Here is an 18,662-nt window from a genome sequence, read left to right on the forward strand (position 1 = left end):
CTCGGCTCACTGTAGCCTCTGCCTGCCAGGATCAAGCGATTCTCCTGCCTCAGCCTCCTGAGTAGCTGGGACTACAGGCGCCTGCCACCACACCTGGATAATTTTTTTATTTTTAGTAGAGATGAGGTTTCACCATGTTGGCCAGGCTGCTCTCGAATTCCTGACCTCCAGAGATCCGCCCGCCTTGGCCTCCCAAAGTGCTGGGATTACAGGCGTGAGCTACTGCTCCCAGCCATATATTCCTTATTTAAATGTTACCTGGAAAATGGAATTTAAACATGGTTATTGATTATTTAGAGACAGGTCTCAAGCTCAGATATTAAACTGCATGAGAGAAAAATGAAGTACTATGCTTTCAGATGCTTAACCATGTAAATATTTTGAAGTTTATTTTCTTTTTAAATAATTTAACAGCTTCTTAAATCTACAATTATTTTTAGGCTCCGAATTGTTTTCTACGGGCTCGAAAATAATTGTGCTTTTCTCATCTTTTGTAATTGGAATTTCACCAGGCTGGTCATCTGACTTTATACTTTTTATACCGTATATACTTGAATACATTTTTGTTAGACTTTTATAGTTTAATGCAAGAAAAAATGGGAAATTTGCTTAAGCATGGTTTTCTGTTCGAAGTAGAATTTGGAGGGAATGATTCCCAAAATTCTAAGGACGGATTTAGTGTACATGGGTAGGGTGTTACTTGACATGAAATCGGGAAAATTGAAATATACAGAGTAAGGATTTGATACTTACATTTTGTTTTGTCATTGAAAAATGAATATGATTACTATTAATTTCTTCATAGATTTGCACAAAGGGCAAAGTTCACATATTTAAGTATCTGAGCATACAAGCATGCCAGATTAAGACAACTGACTCCCTTTATCTCCACACCATGGAGAGGCCACATTTACACCAGCACGTGGAAGATGGGTGAGTCATGCCCTCATTCAAAGCCCCCGTTTAAAATTTGCCTAGGCCAAGGCCCTCCAGGTAGCTGACTTCAAAAATCTGTTTGTTTTAAGTCACCATGGTGTCTGCAGAGAACAAAGCAAAACAAAACAATTTGCTTTAGTCACCTAATTTGTGTTTAAAACAAGAAGTTGAGAAAAAAAAAACAAACAAAACCAGGATTTTTCAAAATCAGGAACAAAGCTCTATCAAAAATTACCTTTCTCTGTTTGTAATAATTAAAATTGGTACTTTCTATGCCTGTAACAACAAACTGATCATCTTCCCGTATGTGTTTTAGTTTTTTGTTCTAGATCCTTTCACATAGCAAAAATAAAATTTAGTAACTTTTTAAATAGTAAACTAAAATCATCCCTTCAGTTCTAACATCAACTGTAAAATGCCAATATATATAAAATGAGTTTTACAGCCTAAGATTTAAAGTTGCTACTATTAGCACGATCGTCTTACTGTAAATTAATTAACATAATTTTGTATATTCCAGGTCAGATGTTTATCAGAGAAAATGAACCATTTAAATGTCACAACACTAATAACAAATGTAGAGGTTTTTGGCTTCACAGTGGCATTTATAATGTGATTGCATTAAAAATTAGGTCTATACACACTGTTTTATTTTTGTATTTTATTCTCATTTTGTCAATTTGCTTATTGTATAAAAATTAAATAATACTAAAAATTTTGCAAACAAAAAAAAAACCCAAGAAGTTGAGAAACTATTGGGATATGAAAGCAAAAACTGATGCTATTGAGAATATTTTGGTATATCTCAAATATCATCTACTGTCTCCTAATCAATAATCAGTTCTTCCTGTGTAAGTGGGTATATACTTATAAATAAGATCTATAATACAAATGTGGATATTTTTTACTTATCAGAATAACTATATTGAGCCCAGACATGGCGTTTTAGCAATTATTAATGTTGAATATGCCTCCAGAACAACGTTAAGAAAAAAATGAAGGCTTTACTTTTGGTCTTTTAAAAATACAGTATGTGTAGTTTTTTTTGCCACTTCCTGTTTCAAATGGAAATGTTAGAACCTTTTCACACATCCTAGAGCTTCTTGTGGCATAAATCAAGCCTTGAGCTTCCAAAAAACAACATTCCCTCACTGATCGCAGTTATAGAAATGCAGATTCTTTTTAAGAAGCCTTTACTGCAGAAATCTTTTCCTTCACTTTTTGCTGCATAAGTAAATGTAAAATTTCTGACTACCTTAATGTTACTTTTATATAATGCTTAAAATATGTATCCACTGTTTTACGTACTTAATCCCTGGATAAAAATTTACAGAATTATTGAAAGTAATCACATTTTATAACCTAAGGGGTAAAAGCAGTTATGTGGTTTGCTAGATTCAGTAAAATAAGAACATTGGTAACTATTTTTAAGAAACACTTTGACATCTAAGAGCAAGCCACTTGATTAGAGCATAAATCCATGAAACCCTGAACACAAAGAATTTTATTTTATACCGTGTTTAGACTGTGCTACCGTCTGATTTTCATTAGGTCCATGTCTTAATATTCTTTAATACTAGACTGATTTGTTGCCTTACAGTAATAATAAAAATTTGCGTAGCAAAATTATTATTAGAATATAAATTGATGTATCTTGGTGTGAACTTTGTGATTTTCATCTTTTTTAAATGAATTCAATATTGATGGCATCTATCTCAGCAAGAAGGATTCTGATTCAGGAGTTGGAAGTGACAATGGAGATAAGCGATTATCTGCCACCGAGGTAAAGTTAGTGATCAGATTCTTTTCCTTCTGTACTTCTAGACATATTTCCCAGGAGTTCATTGAACTCCTTTCTGTTAAAGGGCATTGATTCATTTGTATGAGAGTATGTGATATTCGTAAAAGCGATTTGAAATCCTCGAAGTGTTATATAAATATTAGCTGTTGTTAGCTTATTCTGCATCTTTCTATTTTTGTAAATGCCTCAAGAGTAGAGTCTGTATCTTCCTCTCCTATACATTATCTAAAATATTATTGAGTGCCCAATAAATATTACAAAGTGGCTAAGTAGTATGCAAGTGCTCATGAAGCACTTTTATAAATATGCTTATTTTTCAGTAATAGAGTAATTTAGAAAAACATTGTTATACATATGCATAAATGTTAAGGAATCAACTGTACATTTTATGTTAGTAATTGACCCACAGGAAATGCATTTATGAGTAGCTATAGTTTTTATAACAATGTTTATTTTCCTCAGACTCTTAGATTGTGTTCTGTTCTTAGATCTGTTCAGTTAATTGGATAAAAGTTTGGTTACTTGTAAGCTAACAGGCCTCACACATTAGAACTTCCTACAGCGGTTATAAATAATGCTTTGATAACTGATTTATTATCTCACATGTAGTCTATTAGAGTCCCCAAAATCTAACACTAACGTACCATTAAATGGAGCTTCTTGGCCTCAGAGATCTAGAAAGGAGTGGTAGGAAAAGTATCAGGTTCTCTTCTTTTTTTGAGGGAAGTTACTTTCTGTAGTTACTGAGTTTTGAAACATTATAATACTCTTTGAAATTGCCGTTAATAGGCCAATTACCCCATCAAAGAAACTCACATTTTTTCTATGTATGACTCCAGGAAAAAAACCTTTCTTCACGAGGTCAGGAGATCGAGACCATCCTGGCTAACACGGTGAAACCCCGTCTCTACTAAAAAAAATACAAAAAAATAGCCGGGCGAGGTGGTGGGCGCCTGTAGTCCCAGCTACTCGGGAGGCTGAGGCAGGAGAATGGCGTGAACCCGGGAGGCGGAGCTTGCAGTGAGCTGAGATCCGGCCACTGCACTCCAGCCTGGGCGACAGAGCGAGACTCCGTCTCAAAAAAAAAAAAAAAAAAAAAACCTTTCTCCAGTTCTCCTCAAGTCTTTGAATTTTAATAGGTAGCTGAGGTATTTGATTTTATTTTTCACAAAATGCTGTATATAGCAGTGTATTAAAAAGTGGGATTCTTTAAAAATCCTTCTAATGTAGAACATTTTGAAAGGAAGAAGAGTTAATAGGCAGAGAAGGCCAGTGTCAATAAAAAAAAAATAACCCATAGGAAGCACATTAATAGTTTACTGTGTTTCAGTGGAAGAGGGGATACTAAACACATTGCTTTAGTTGCATTTTAGTTCATCCTCTTCAACTCCTAAGTCCTCGCAAATGGACCATTGTTTCAGAAATTACTCACCCTAAGCATATTTTCTGTTAAATTAAACAGACCCTGCTTTCTCTAATTAAACTCATTAATAAAACATTACATAAAGAACTTCATTATCCTTTTGTTCTCACTTAAGCATAAGTAGGATGCTAATATCATTCTAAAAGGAGCCCAAGGATTTATTCGATGCCTTTTATTTAGATGCATATCTTTGGAATTGTGCTAAATTTTTAAGATGAGAGGTGGGTAGAAAGAGAAAGGAATACAGAAAAGATTATATTCAACAGAATAAAAATGCACACATCTTCCCATTGGCCTTTCTTTGTCTTACATCACAGCCTCCTTTCTTAAGTACACCTCCAAGAAATTTATTTTTTAGAATGATAAGCATTCTGAATTATCTTACATAGCTTCCTATTTTCACTTGGTTTGGCAAAGATTTTACCATCTGTGGTCAGGTGATGTTACTTCCCATTTAGATCACATTTTGGGGTTCAGGGATCACACCTGATTCTTTTTCTTTGGCTGCTGTCATTGATTGATTTAGCGTTTGTCACTGAGAAATTAAAAACATCTTTTTATCAAGATAAACAGGAAAGTGTGGAGCTCTATGAATATTTGTTGAATGAATGAAATGCATGCCTGATTTCTGCCAGTTTCTAAACAATCTGTACATATGTCCAAAAGTAAACAAGGACAGACTCTGAAAACCATACCTCAAGAATTTAGGAGCAAGCCATAATCTCCTGAAATGTGTTTTATGGAGTTTCCTGATTTTTGAGATTTGGAAAGCTATTCCCTAAGTAGCAACAGTAAAATGGAGACAGAGGAAAATAAACCAGGCTCCATATTTCATTCAGAATCATAGGTTTTCTGAATAAACGTCATCAGCTACTGTGGGAAAGGAAACCCTCAGAGAAAACTAATCCAATTATTAAGCCAAAGCTTTACTCCAAAAATCACACAGAGCAGTTCTTTTTAACTATTACAGTTCTTTAGCACTTTTATATATGTGATGCAGCTTCCTCAGCCTCAAATAGAGAAATAAGACAGGCACCTGTATTAGTTCATTCTTGTGTTGCTCTAAAGAAATACCGGAGGGTCGGTAATTTATAAAGAAAAGAGGTTTCGTTGGCTCACAGTTCTTCAGGCTGTACACAGAGCATGTGACCAGAAACTGCTTCTGGCAAGGGCCTCAGAAGTCAGGGTTGAAGGTGAAGGGAGTGCCTCCTGTCACATGGTGACAGCCGGAGCAAGAGAGCAACATGGTTGGGGGAGAGCAATGTGGGAGGTGCCATGCACTGTTTTTTTTTGTTTTTTGTTTTTTGTTTTGGACGGAGTCTTGCTCTCTTGCCAGGCTGGAGTGCAGTGGTATGATCTCAGCTCACTGCAACCTCTGCCTCCTGGGTTCAAGCGATTCTCCTGCCTCAGCCTCCCGAGTAACTAGGACTATAGGCATGCGCCACCATGCCCAACTAATTTTTGTATTTTTAGTAGAGATGGGGTTTCACCATGTTGACCAGGTTGGTCTCGATTTCTTGACCTTGTGATCCACTGGCCTCAGCCTCCCAAAGTGCTGGGATTACAGGCATAAGCCACTGCACCTGGCCGGTGCCATGCACTTTTAAACAACCAGATCTCACATGAACGCATAGCAAGAACAGCACAGGCCCTTCCTGAGGTATCCACCCCCATAACCCAAACACCTCCCACCAGGCCCCACCTCCAGCATTGGGGATTACATTTCAACATGAGAGTTGGAGGGGACATACATCCAAACCATATACCAGTACCTGACAAGATTTCAGCTTAAAGCAGAAGAGAACACAGAGAAGCCTGTGTTAGCTCCATTAATTTTCACGATGTGAACACGCCCATATAACCAGCTGCCAGTTCAACAAACAGAACTTTACCAGCACCCTAGAAAGCCCCACCCCGACCCCAAGAACAACTTCTATCCTAATTTTAAATACCATGGATTAGTTTTGCATTTTTTTGAACTTAAATAGTGGAATTGACAACTATTTGTTGTATCTGGCAACTTATATTCAATATGATGTTTGTGAGAATCACAGGATGTTGTTTTATTACATAGCATTCTCCTTATCTACATTGATAACACTTCTCTTGAGTTAAACAGTGCACCGTATCTTTTTAGCCTTCTGACGAAGACACTGTTAGCCTCAATGTGCCAATGTCGAATATCATGGAAGAAGAACAGATCATCAAGGAGGACTCGTGCCACCGCCTTAGCCCCGTTAAAGGTCTGAGAATGGAAATGTGGAGAGAGTGCTTGCTTTTCAGTTTCAAATGTTATGTTTAAAATAACCTGTGCACAGATAGGGCAGTGATAATCTTTCTAGAGTATTTCCTATGTAGCAGGCACTGTGTTCATCTGGGAAGTTGATCTCATTTAAAATTTAAAAGTCTAAGATGGATACTCTAATCATCTCCATTTTATAGGTGAGAAAACCAAGGCTCAGGGAGTTTAAGTAACTTGCCATTGGTCACACAGCTGATGTGTGTGTAGTCTACTTACTACAGTGCATAGTAGACCTAGTCTCATTCTGAAGACTTAGATAAAATTCTTTTTTTTTTTCTTTTTGAGATGGAGTCTCACTCTGTCACTCAGACTGGAGTGCAGTGGCGTGATCTTGGCTCACCACAACCTCTGCCTCCTGGGTTCAAGCGGTTCTCCTGCCTCAGCCTCCTGAGTAGCTGGGATTATAGGCACCTGCCACCACGCTCGGCTAATTTTTAAAATCCATTCTTGGAAAGAAAATATTGATGTGATAGATATATTAGTTAGGAAAGCTCTAGCTGCTGTAAAATAGAAGACTCCCAAATCTCCGTGGCTCAACACAATCCAAATTAAGTTCAAATGGAGTTAGTGATCGGCAGGCAACTCCCCTCTGAGTGTTGATTTAAGGACCCAAGCTCCTTTCTTTTTTTTTTTTTTTTTGAGGCGGAGTCTCCCTCTGTCGCCCAGGCTGGAGTGCAGTGGCCGGATCTCAGCTCACTGCAAGCTCCGCCTCCCAGGTTTACGACATTCTCCTGCCTCAGCCTCCCGAGTAGCTGGGACTACAGGCGCCCGCCACCTTGCCCGGCTAGATTTTTGTATTTTTTTTTTTTTTAGTAGAGACGGGGTTTCACCATGTTAGCCAGGATGGTCTTGATCTCCTGACCTTGTGATCCGCCCATCTCGGCCTCCCAAAGTGCTGGGATTACAGGCTTGAGCCACCGCGCCCGGCAGGACCCAAGCTCCTTTCATACCATGACTCCAACATCTTTAACACAGGGCTTCCAAAACTTTCATGTCCATCTGTTTTAAACCAGAAGAGGAGCATGGTGGTTTGCTCATGGGAGTTTTTATGGACTGGGCCTGGAAGGAGTGCCCATCACTGACAAGCTAGACTTCATCCCGTGGCCACATCGCACTGCACGTGAGGGTGGGAAATGTAGTTGAGGTGTGTGTTCAAGAAGGTACCTGACTTTGGTCCAGTCAGGTGACCTTGACTCCCTTACCTGTAAATGAGATGATTGGATTAGGTAATATCAAAGGTCCGGTGTAGCTTGAAAATTCTGTGGCTCTTTAATAGTCGTCAAATGACCACTAAACACTGCATCTTGTGTGCCTTCAAGATCCTTTTAATACATTTCATATATTGGTTAGAAGCCCTCATTGGGTAACATTATGGCAATTTTTTTGATTGCCCCCGTTTCCCAATGACTTTTAAGGAAAATACAAACATTTAGTTTTACTCATTTGTGGCAGAGACTATTTCACAATGTATGAATAGTGTAGAACTGGATTAATATACAGATCTTCTCATAAATAGTTGGAATATGCTCTTATGAGTGATAGGAGAGCTGTTTAAGTTCACTCAAACCTTAGTGTTTGCTTTCACTTCTTACACTTAGGTTTTTAAGTTTAGCATTTCTGTTTACCTGAGATTATCATGAGAACCATATGTTGTCTAAAAACATAGCTGTATGCTTTATATACAAACTTCATTAATTCATATAAACTTAGTAATATTATGCACCATAGGAGGTGGTATTTTAGGCACATTTTTCAAATAAAAGAATTACATAATTTGTTACCAGTGAGTCTTCCCCCTCTCGTCTAGATGTGGGTATTACATTGGTTCAGAGTGTTAAAGGGTGGCCCAGTATGGTTCTTTTTCATCTTCAGAACAGTTGGAAGAGTTGTGTAGGGTGTTCCTTTTGTGTCCCCACCTCCCCTGGAACACATTCTAGGTGGATGTGCCCCATCTGGGCATGCTATCACCTTTGTGTGGCCCTTCTCGTAGACACGTCCTTGAGATTATTTGCTACTTAAGGACAGGAGTCAGATTTGGCTGATTTTTTAATCCCTAAAATGTTTAGCATAATACCTGCCATTTAGTAGCTGCTCAATATGTGTTGGATTTTAAATATGAAATACATAGTCACATATTACTGAGGGCAAAAAAGCCCTCTTTTATACTTTCTTTTCTCCATTCCTTAAAAAGAGGAGAAAATCTTATTTTTCTCATAGGGAACTAAGCCCAGAGAGGCCTTGACTTTTTAAGTTCAGTTTGGGGCTTTCTGGGGTTATTTTACTTTTATCTTTTCCTCCCTGCAGGGAAGAGAAAACTTGGGTTTTTCGTATACCTTCTTCATGGGGAACACAGAGGACTTGTAGTGACTAGAGGATATTTGAAGATCAGCTGTGTTTTGCTCTTCTGTTCAAGAAATCATGCTTTCTGTCTCTCTATATATTTTCCTAACAGGGGAATTTCATCAGGAATTTCAACCGGAGCCTTCCCTTTTGGGTGACAGCACTAACTCAGGAGAAGAAAGAGACCAGTTTACTGATAGAGCAGATGGTCTCCATTCGGAATTTATGAACTATAAGGCAAGATTTTCAGGATCAACTATGTTTTTTACTCATTTCCTTCTGTTTGGCACCTTACAATTTATGTTCCAGGTTGCCAATCCATCCCCTTCAACGTCCAGCTTGCTGCACCCTCCCTGAAGCCTTCCAAACATCTCAGCGCTCAGCCTGTCTATTTGCCCATGTGAGGAGCTGGTCCCTGCCCTGTGTGCCTCTCCATCTGTCTGTTTATGGATCTGATTTTCTTTCCGCTACTCAGTGCGTCGTACAAATTGGCAAACTCATTAGTGTGACCATTACCATGCAGTAAAAGCTGAAATAGTTTCACATTCTTTTCAACATGTTCTAGGTAAATCCTTTTCTTGGGAGTATATTTATAGTGTAAAGACAAAAGTGGAGACTTTCAAAATTGAGAAATGAATGTCTTTCCTTTTTGGAAAGATCTCTCTGAGGACACTTATTCCTGAACTTTTGTAGGTGCCCTGAGGCATTGAAAGGGCAGGCAAAGTTGCCGAATTGTCAGGAAAGCCTTCATCTTAGTAGCAACACAGGGAGGAGAGAAAAACTAGCGCTTTACTGAAGCAGATAGTGAAGGTTCCACTTCACAACATGAGTAGGTGCTTGGTATGTTTCTGCCAGCCCTTTTGGTTCAGGTTGTGGCGCCCAAGAATCATAAAGATTATTGTTTTTGTAAAATTCAGATTCACTGTGGCTCTTAGGTAACTTCTGAGTTATTATGCTGAAGCCAAGAATGGGATCCCTAAGTACTCATCCTTATTTTCTGAGCATTGTGTCCTGATGGCTGGAACCAGCCTAAATGAACATGTCTGGGCATCACCTTCAAGGAAATGGAGAGGAAAACAGCTGAATTTTACACCGTAGGAGACCTTGGTGTGCTCAGGACATGTTTATGGCCTCAAGATAAAAATAATGAACCTGACATATGTTTCTAGATTACAGAAGTTGTATAGAAGGATAAAACACAGAGCCTTAACTCTTTACTCTCTGTATTTAATGTCATTAATCCATACATCCTTGTTTTAAAATAGGTCACACCCATTGCCTTGTTTCTGTCCCCTGTCTCCATTGACATTGCTTCATTTGAGCCTCATAGTTTCTCACTTTGATTACTTCAGGCACCACCCCACCCACTCCACTTCTTACTCAATGCTGCACCCCCTTTGCATGCATGCATGTGTGTACACACACACACACACACACTCACTCTCTCTCTCTATATATATATATTCTGCCACCAAACATTTTTCTAAAGTACAAATATAATGACATTACTCTCAGGCCCCTGATTCTACAAGGCTTCCCCAGCTTAGACCCTATCTCTCAGCTCTGTGGGACGATTCTTCCATGAAAATGTGAAAATTGGAGTGTATCAAGTGTTCTTCTTAAGTTAAGAATCTAAGGTAAAGATGGAAACCCCGAATAATGTGTTAAGAAGATGTCCATATTTAAGTTCTAGAGGAAACAAAGCAGTTAGTAAAAATAAAGCGTATTGTTTCAGAAAAGCAAATTTCCCTGAATTCAGAGATTTCAAGGACTTCAGGGAAATGGCTGCTCTACAGAATGGGTCCTGTAGATGGAAACTGGAGGAGCAGATAGGGGTGTGAAAGTCAACTTGGCAAATGCTTTCTGGAAGATACTTCTCTTGGAAAATGAAAAGAAAAATGCTAATGATAAACAAACATCTACAACAAGTTAAGGAAAAATTGTGCATTGAAAATCAGGCCCATATTAGGCTCGATGTCCGTCAACTTTAAGTCTTTCAACCTGTGCTTGGCCTGGCACAGTGGCTCACACCTGTAATCCCCCACTTTGGGAGGCTGAGACAGGAGGATCACTTGAGCCCAGGAGTTCAAGACCAGCCTGGGCAACATACTAAGACTCCATCTCTACAAAAAAACAAAAACTAGCTGGATGTGGTGGTGTGGTCCTTGAGTCTCAGCTACTCAGGACGCTGAGGAGGGAAGATCACTTGAGCTTAGCAGAGTGAGTCTTCAGTGAGCCATGATTGCACCACTGCACTCCAACCTGGGTGAAAGAATGAGACCCTTTCTCAAAAAACAGAGTCCTGTGCTTTGCATAATCCTGTTTTCTTTACAGAATAAGCATCTTGGACCTTTGCAACCACAGTCAATTTTCATTATTCACAGCAGTTATATTGTGTGACATCACTGTGCATATTGAATTATCCAATACTGAACCATCACTCATTGGGGAAATAGAGGGCTGCGTTCCTGCAAGCCTCTGGTCACTACATTTTTGTCAACCAATCAACACATAACCTTGATTTGTGTGTATTTCTGTTTAAAGATACCTTATTTAATACATACTGTTTTGATGAACATTGCAACCATACCTTATTTAACATATATTGTTTGATGAACATTACAACCAGCAGCACCGTAACTCATGCCCGAAGGAAGCTTGTCTAACACACGTATTGTCCTCTGTAAGGGACATCACAACTTCCTTGGGCTTCTGAACACGAGGCAGCACTCCAGCACTATGTTCGGGGCTATTTTAAAGTGAAATCACCAACAAAAAACACAACAGTGTGAAAACATGGCACTAACTAGACTGTGAAAAAGGACACTTATTTGCAGTAAGAGAGCCGAAAGAAGAAGGCAGAGTGTCACCTTGTTCCACCTCATCTGGGAACATACGTGTTCTGGGACTCAAATTTTTTACCTCTCTGCAGATGTTTGCAGATGACCTCCAGAGCGGCACGAATACTGGTTTTGGAACTAAAAATGCATGTTAGTGAATAGGCAAACTCACAAACGCAGAATCCACAGATAATGAGGGTCAACTGTATAACCATTTAACTTAGCAAAAGCCACCCAGTAAGCCTGTTTTGCCTAATGAAAAAAGAGACATTTTATACTCTTGGCTACTTCTAGTTTTGAAACAAAAAATCAAAAAGAAATACCCATTGTTCCTATGGTTGGAACCCAACAAAACAAAATCAGAACATGTTGTCTTGGTCATTTCTGGTAGTATATTTTAGCCATGAATTTTTCTGTCATTTGGAGTGTGGAGAGTGGCACAGTCATGTATGCATTGACTGTATTGTACGTGAAAACTGTAACCACCATAGAAAAAGTCCAAGTGTGTTCCCAGCCAGAGTCTGGCATTGGGCAGCTAGCCATGTCTTCGAGAAAAGTCTTGTCCTAACAACACATCTGGAGGACTGGCTAGTCCCGAGTTAGTTAATGATGTGCCAGAACCTTGACACAAATAGTGGTCCTTTTGGCTGGTGTTTTCTCCTAGCCAGGAAAATGTGGCCCTATTCAGGTTGGCTTTCGTTCTAGCCATCAGCTGGGTTAAAGCAGCGTTTCTCTGTGTCAGAGATGAACATGCGAGGAGGCCTGTGGAAGGCTCACGGTGGGACTTGCCTTTCTAAATAGCCAGTGCCACTAGTGCCGCTTTGGGAAAAAGTGGGGTGACAGTGCAGGGAGAACATTTGAGTGAATTCTGGGTGTTGTACACATGAAAACTATTAGATACAATCGGAAGCACTTTTCTGTTAAGAATTTTATACTTTCTCTTTTCCCCACTGCACACATATGCATGCACACTCTCACACACATCCCTGCTGTCACAAACACTAGAGTGCATCTTTACAGGTGACCCACAAGCCCAGGAGAGGGATCTCGGAATACAAGGAGGTGCTAAAAGGGCAACAGGAAATCCGGTGAAGCTTTAAATTTCTGATGATAAGTTAACAGATGCTGTGGTCCTGGGCCACATTTTTTAAAATTAAAGAATGTTTAATTATGGGAAAATACTTACAAAATGTACCACCTTAGCCATTTTTTAAATGTACACGTAGTTCAGAGTGTTTTAACTACATTCACGTTGTGCAGCCTATCTCCAGAACTCTTCTCATCTAGAGAACTGACCCTGTGTACCCTTTCAATAACAAGTCCCTCGTTCCCTCCTGGCAGCCCCTGGCAGCAAGCATTCTACTCTCTGTCTGGATGAATTTGATTACGGTGTACACCTCATATAAGTGTCATCAGTGCAGTATTTGTGTTTTTGTGACTGGCTTATTGCACGTAGCATAATGTCCTCAAGGTTTATCTGTGTGTATGGCACGCGTGAGAACTTCGCCCTTTCTAAGGCTGAGTGACATTCTAGTGCATGCACGTTCCAGATTTTGTTTATCCATCCCTCCATAGATGGCTGTTCGGCTTGTTTCCAGCTTTTGGCTATTGTGAATAACACTGTTATAAACATGGGCTGGGCAGGTTTTGGCTCCTGACTACTGAGGAGTAGCCAGTGGTTTTCAGGAACCCTGTGTGTTTTGTCCACAGGCAAGGACAGAAGACTGTGAAGAGCTGTTACGGATAGAAGAGGATGTACACTGGCAAACCGAGGGCATGTGAGTACCAAGGCCTCGGTTATGAGCCATCATCACTCTAAAATCCACCTTGCAAGCAGACTGGCAGTTCTGTTGTGATAGAATTTTGACCTGCTTTTCTGTGGGCACGCTGATATTCTTACAACATTGATAAGAAGTTGCCAGTTTTTCTCTGTCCGATGCTTTTTGTCATGATATTGGGCAGTACAAACCTCCTCCTTGGCCTTGAGTCTTACTTGTTTTGAGGCTGTGGGTAGTCATGTGATTCAGAGAATTAGCTAGAATTTCTAGATGGGAGGTTCTACTGTCCATACAATTGCCTGAAGAAGCCAACAGCTGGACCTGAAGTGACCTGTAGCTCTGATCTCCTTCTTTACCCCAAGTCATCCCCTTCAAGATCTGAGAACACCATAGACTTCTGGTCCCAAGACTTCCAACTGCCAGGGCTAGCATTTATTCAACATCATGTGCCAGGCATTGTCCTAAATACTTCACAGGCCATAACTCATTTCATCTTTACAACACTCCTAACAGACAAGTTCTGTTCTTGTCCCCCATTTCACAGATGACAAAGCTGAGGCACAGGAATATTGATTATCTTGCCGCAAGGTCACAGAGGGCCAGCATTTGAACCCAAGGAATCTTGTACTAGACAGATAATCCTTCTACTCTACTGTGGATAAATATTTGTTTAGCAAGATTTACAGGGGAGGGGGTGTGTGATCCCATTAGACAATGAACCGTGTCCAGGGAAATTGAGTTTGGACTATGTGGTATAGAGTATAGTTTTTGTTCCCAGGATTTTTATTTCTATCATCTGGGAGGCAGGTGTGGACTCTCCATCGTACCTTGTAGGGTTTTTCTTCTTAGTGAGGATTTATCCCATTGTTAAAACTTTTCTCCTTACAGAAAGTTGTTGTCTTACATTCTGTAGCAGGAAGGGCTTGCCGTGATCAAATCTCTCTTGTCCTTTAAAAACATTGGGAAGTTCCTCTCTGGTCACCGTCTGTATTACCAGCTACTCACTGGATACGCTGCTGAGAGCCACGGAGGCCTAACTTGGTTATACAATCAGAGAAGCATAGGGAAAGAGGCAGTTGTTTTAAAACTATATAAAGTTTTGGAAACTCCATTCTCAATCTTATACCTAGTGCTTTCAACCCTGGCTGTAAACCAGGATTATCTGTAGAGCTTTATAAAATCTGAACCCCTAGTCAGACCCACTTGGACGTATAGGGCCTGGCATGGTTTTTAAGCGCCACAGATGATTTTGCTGCATCTAGAGTTTGGACTGAGAACCACTGTCCCACACTGAAACCCTATATGCATTAAAGTAATCAAACTGGTTGAACGGGAGTTGGAAGGCCTAGAAGTAGTACAGACTCGTCCAGCTGATCCCCCTCATGAACCCTCCTAGAACTCAGTAAAGCACAACTGTGAGAGCCTCTCATCTAGGCCATTGCCTGACTGTGCACAGGAGCAGTTAGGGGTGCACAGGCATAAACATCTTATGTGAGCTGCTTTGCAGCAGAGCTGGGCTTCCCCTACTCAGGGGCTCTTCCCACCACGCTCTGGCATCCCACCCCACAAGGTACAAACACATGTTCACCATAGCACTGAATCTGTCAAAATCATTTTTATATGTTAGATGGATTTTTGTAAGTTTGCTTTTTAAGAAATTAGATGACATTCCTGTTGTATTGATCATTTTCATTCTTTTTTCTTTCTTTTTGAGGCAGAGTCTCGCTCTGTCGCCCAGGCTGGAGTGCAGTGGCACGATCTTGGCTCACTGCAAGCTCCGCCTCCTGGCTTCACGCCATTCTCCTGCCTCAGCCTCCCGAGTAGCTGGGACTTCAGGTGCCCGCCACCATGCCCAGCTAAGTTTTTGTAATTTTGGTAGAGACGGGGTTTCACCGTGTTAGCCAGGATGGTCTCGATCTCCTGACCATGTGTTCCACCTGCCTTGGCCTCCCAAAGTGCTGGGATTACAGGTGTGAGCCACCATGCCTGGCTGATCATATTCATTCTTATGCTTGGTTTCATGTTACAGAATAAGTTCATCCAAAGATCAGGACATGGATATAGCAATGATCGAGCAGCTGAGAGAAGCAGTAGATTTGCTGCAAGATCCCAATGGGTATGTATGTCTCCTTGGTCCAGGTTTCATGTGTAAATAATGCGTACTAATGTATTGAGTACATTGTCTACATTCCTAAAATACCTACACAAATAATTTTGGCCCAGTCCAGCTACTAACAAAAGTCATGTTTATTGCCTGTTTTCCCAAGATGCAAAAGTGAAAGAGTCAAACTTCTGGAGAGAGTGAGATCAGTTTCCCCTTTCACCACCCTTTATTGAGTTCATTCACCCCTCACGAAATTCATATGGGAATTTTTGGTATAATTCTTAGAAAACAAAACTATGGTAAAAGTACATATTTCATATTGCTTAAAGTTTAAACTCCTGATTTATAAAAAATATAAAGAAAGCGTTTTCCAAAAAGGAAAGAATTGGTATATCAAGTAGTAGTATATTTATCTGGGGTAGTGCCAAATATATGTTAACTGAAGAATATATTTCTAAAGATTTGGGATACAGGATAATTTTTAAATGTGAATTTGCCTTGATCAGTAATAAGCACCACATACAGTGGATATGTGGATAATATTTTTCTATTTCTTAACTAATGGTAATGGAATTCCCATGGACAAAATATTTTTCAGCTAAACAATAGCAGGTTTCATATATCGGGTAATAACTTCATGATCTCTAGAGAACTAGAGGACTTGGTAAACTGATGTGGTCTTACAATATGATGAACACGGGAATCACACTGCAGCGATCCCAGCTGGGTTCTGCAAATTTATGAAAAGGGTGGTTAGTGTATCCCAGAATGCTAATGAGAATATACCACCTATGATTTCTGGCCCTGAAAGAATAGTGGTGGATCAGTTTAGTACAGCTGGAAATCCTTTGCAATTGATTTGAAAGGCATTTCAATTCTGCAGACATTGATTGAGTGTTTGGAGTGTGGGAAGATCTGCAGTGTGTACCTTGGGGGATGCAAAGATGGACAAGACACAGCTCTTGCCTTCCGAGAATTTAAACTAGAATGGATAGAGATTGCCTTGAGCAGTTATTTATAAGTGTAATTGGGCCAGGCGCAGTGGCTCACGCCTGTGATCCTGGCAATTTGGCAGGCCAAGGCAGGCAGATCACTTGAGGCCAGGAGTTTGAGACCAGTCTGGCCAACATGGTGAAACCCTGTCTCTACTAATAATACAAAGATTAGCTGGGCATAGTGGTGCGTGCCTGTAATCCCAGCTACTCAGGAGGCTGAGGTAGGAGAATCGCTTGAGTTCAGGAGGCAGAGATTGCAGCGAGCCGAGATTGAGCCACCACACTCCAGCCTGAGTGACAGAGTAAAACTGTGTCTAAATAATAATAATAATAATAATAAAACAAACAAATAAATAAATAAATAACTGTAATTGATTCAAGTGCTTCAAGTGGAGGTAAAAATGATAGACTTGAGCAAGTGCCCAACCTCAGGTAAAGGGGAGATGGGTGGACTGGTCTTCCTGAAGGATAGGATAATGGCCTGGACCTTTAATGACTGCCAATTTCGAGAAAAAGAGAAATTCTGGATTGAATGAAAAGCTTAGGTAAAGGCATGAAGGTCAGAATGAATGGAGCCAGGTTGGGGAAATCTCAGGCAGAACAGAGGCTCTCCATCCTAGTGTGCTTCAGTATCACTTGTGGAACTTTTTCAGAATAGACACCAGGCACTTCCTTTGGGGACTGGAGTCAGCCAGTGCTTCTGATGTGCAGCCAGGACTGAGAATCACCAGAGACAGTGTAGAATGATGCAGGCAACCGCTTTGGATGCTGTTAAGGAGCTCAGATTTTATTTTATATTTAGAGGGAGGCAATGATGGTGTTTAAACGTGATTATTCATGTTAATTCTCCCTTATATTTGGCTCATGTCATAGGCACCTAATCAAGGTATGTTCAAAGAGCTGAATTCTACATCCTGAGCCAGGGCAGTTAGTGAAAGGTTGTGTGTTTATGTGTATGCATTCATGTGTATGGTTGTTCATACATGTAAGTACATTTAGGCCTGTGTATGTGTGTATGTATTCATTATAATGAATCAGGAAGTAGGGTGGCTTGTGGAAAGAACAGACTTTGAATTAGCTAGAAACTTTTTAAACATAGCTGCAGCATCAGTTAACTTGGGTAAGTTATATGACTTCTCTGCATCCCGTTTCTTCATCTATAAGATGGGGTGACAAGTACCTACCTTTTAGGGTTATGAGGATTTGAAATAATACATAAACTACTGGTGGAGAAGTAAATTGGCAAAACCATTCCAGAAGTAACTTAGTATGTAACCAAGTCTAGAAACCTATATAAAACTTTGGAGTGAAATCTAAGAACTTATCCTAAGAGACAAGAAGACGTGAACAGTTTGGGGTAGAGAATGAGGGATAGGTATTTTTAATAGCAAATATTTGGGAAAAGAAATTATCTAACAATTTAGGGATACTTTAAGTGTATTATACTCATTGATAAGATGGAATGTGATGTGGCCAATATAATGTTTTTTAAAGTTTCTAGTGATATCATAGAATGCTTTTATGCTTTTAAAAAAGTGTATAACTTTTTTGTAAAAAAAGTATGTAAAAATGCACAATGTTTGATCCCAATTATATAGATAGAATTAGGTACCAGTTGTGCAGGAAATTTAGAAAAACTGGAAGGAAATATATTAAGATGGATTTTAAGAAGGAAATAAGATGAAAGGAAATATATTAAGATAGTGGAAGAAAACAGTTTCAACTAACCTTCCAAGTAATACTTGATTCGCACCTTTATGGAGCACTATTTCAAAATATTATGTTGTAAAATTTTGTATGAATTTCATTGTCTTTCTAAAATAATCCACTACTTTGGCTGCTTTAGATCATTGTTATTTATCCTGAAATAATTTTTATAATATGACATCTAATTTTATAATATTTCTGTGAGCCAGTATAATAGTCATGAAGAGCCCTGGTTTTGTTTCTGATATAGAGAGGACACTTCAAAATATCATTTATTTCTAACTGCTTTGGGACTGAATATTAGTAATAAAAAAGTTTACATACACATTGTGTTTTTTCTTTTATCTCACATTTCATAGATCCAGGAATTTTTTCTTTTTTAGTTAAGCCATTGATTGTAGGATTAAATTTTAAAAGTTTACCTTTTATGTGTCAG

General features: G+C 39.5%; 1 protein-coding gene across 7 annotated transcripts in view; it reads left to right on the forward strand.

The window, feature by feature from the left end:
* LRCH1 (leucine rich repeats and calponin homology domain containing 1) overlaps positions 1–18,662 on the forward strand; it is a 204,174-nt gene that overhangs the window by 136,668 nt on the left and 48,844 nt on the right. For all 7 annotated transcript variants that reach the window (XM_050766275.1, XM_050766279.1, XM_050766278.1 and 4 more), the window contains exons 6-11: positions 806–933; positions 2,656–2,719; positions 6,298–6,403; positions 8,915–9,039; positions 13,353–13,420; positions 15,450–15,536. In XM_050766275.1, the coding sequence (XP_050622232.1) occupies positions 806–933; positions 2,656–2,719; positions 6,298–6,403; positions 8,915–9,039; positions 13,353–13,420; positions 15,450–15,536 (578 nt within the window). The remainder of the gene's footprint in view (positions 1–805; positions 934–2,655; positions 2,720–6,297; positions 6,404–8,914; positions 9,040–13,352; positions 13,421–15,449; positions 15,537–18,662) is intronic.

Source organism: Macaca thibetana, chromosome 17 (genome assembly GCF_024542745.1).
Source record: "Macaca thibetana thibetana isolate TM-01 chromosome 17, ASM2454274v1, whole genome shotgun sequence".
In the NCBI taxonomy this organism is placed as follows: Eukaryota; Metazoa; Chordata; class Mammalia; order Primates; family Cercopithecidae; genus Macaca; species Macaca thibetana.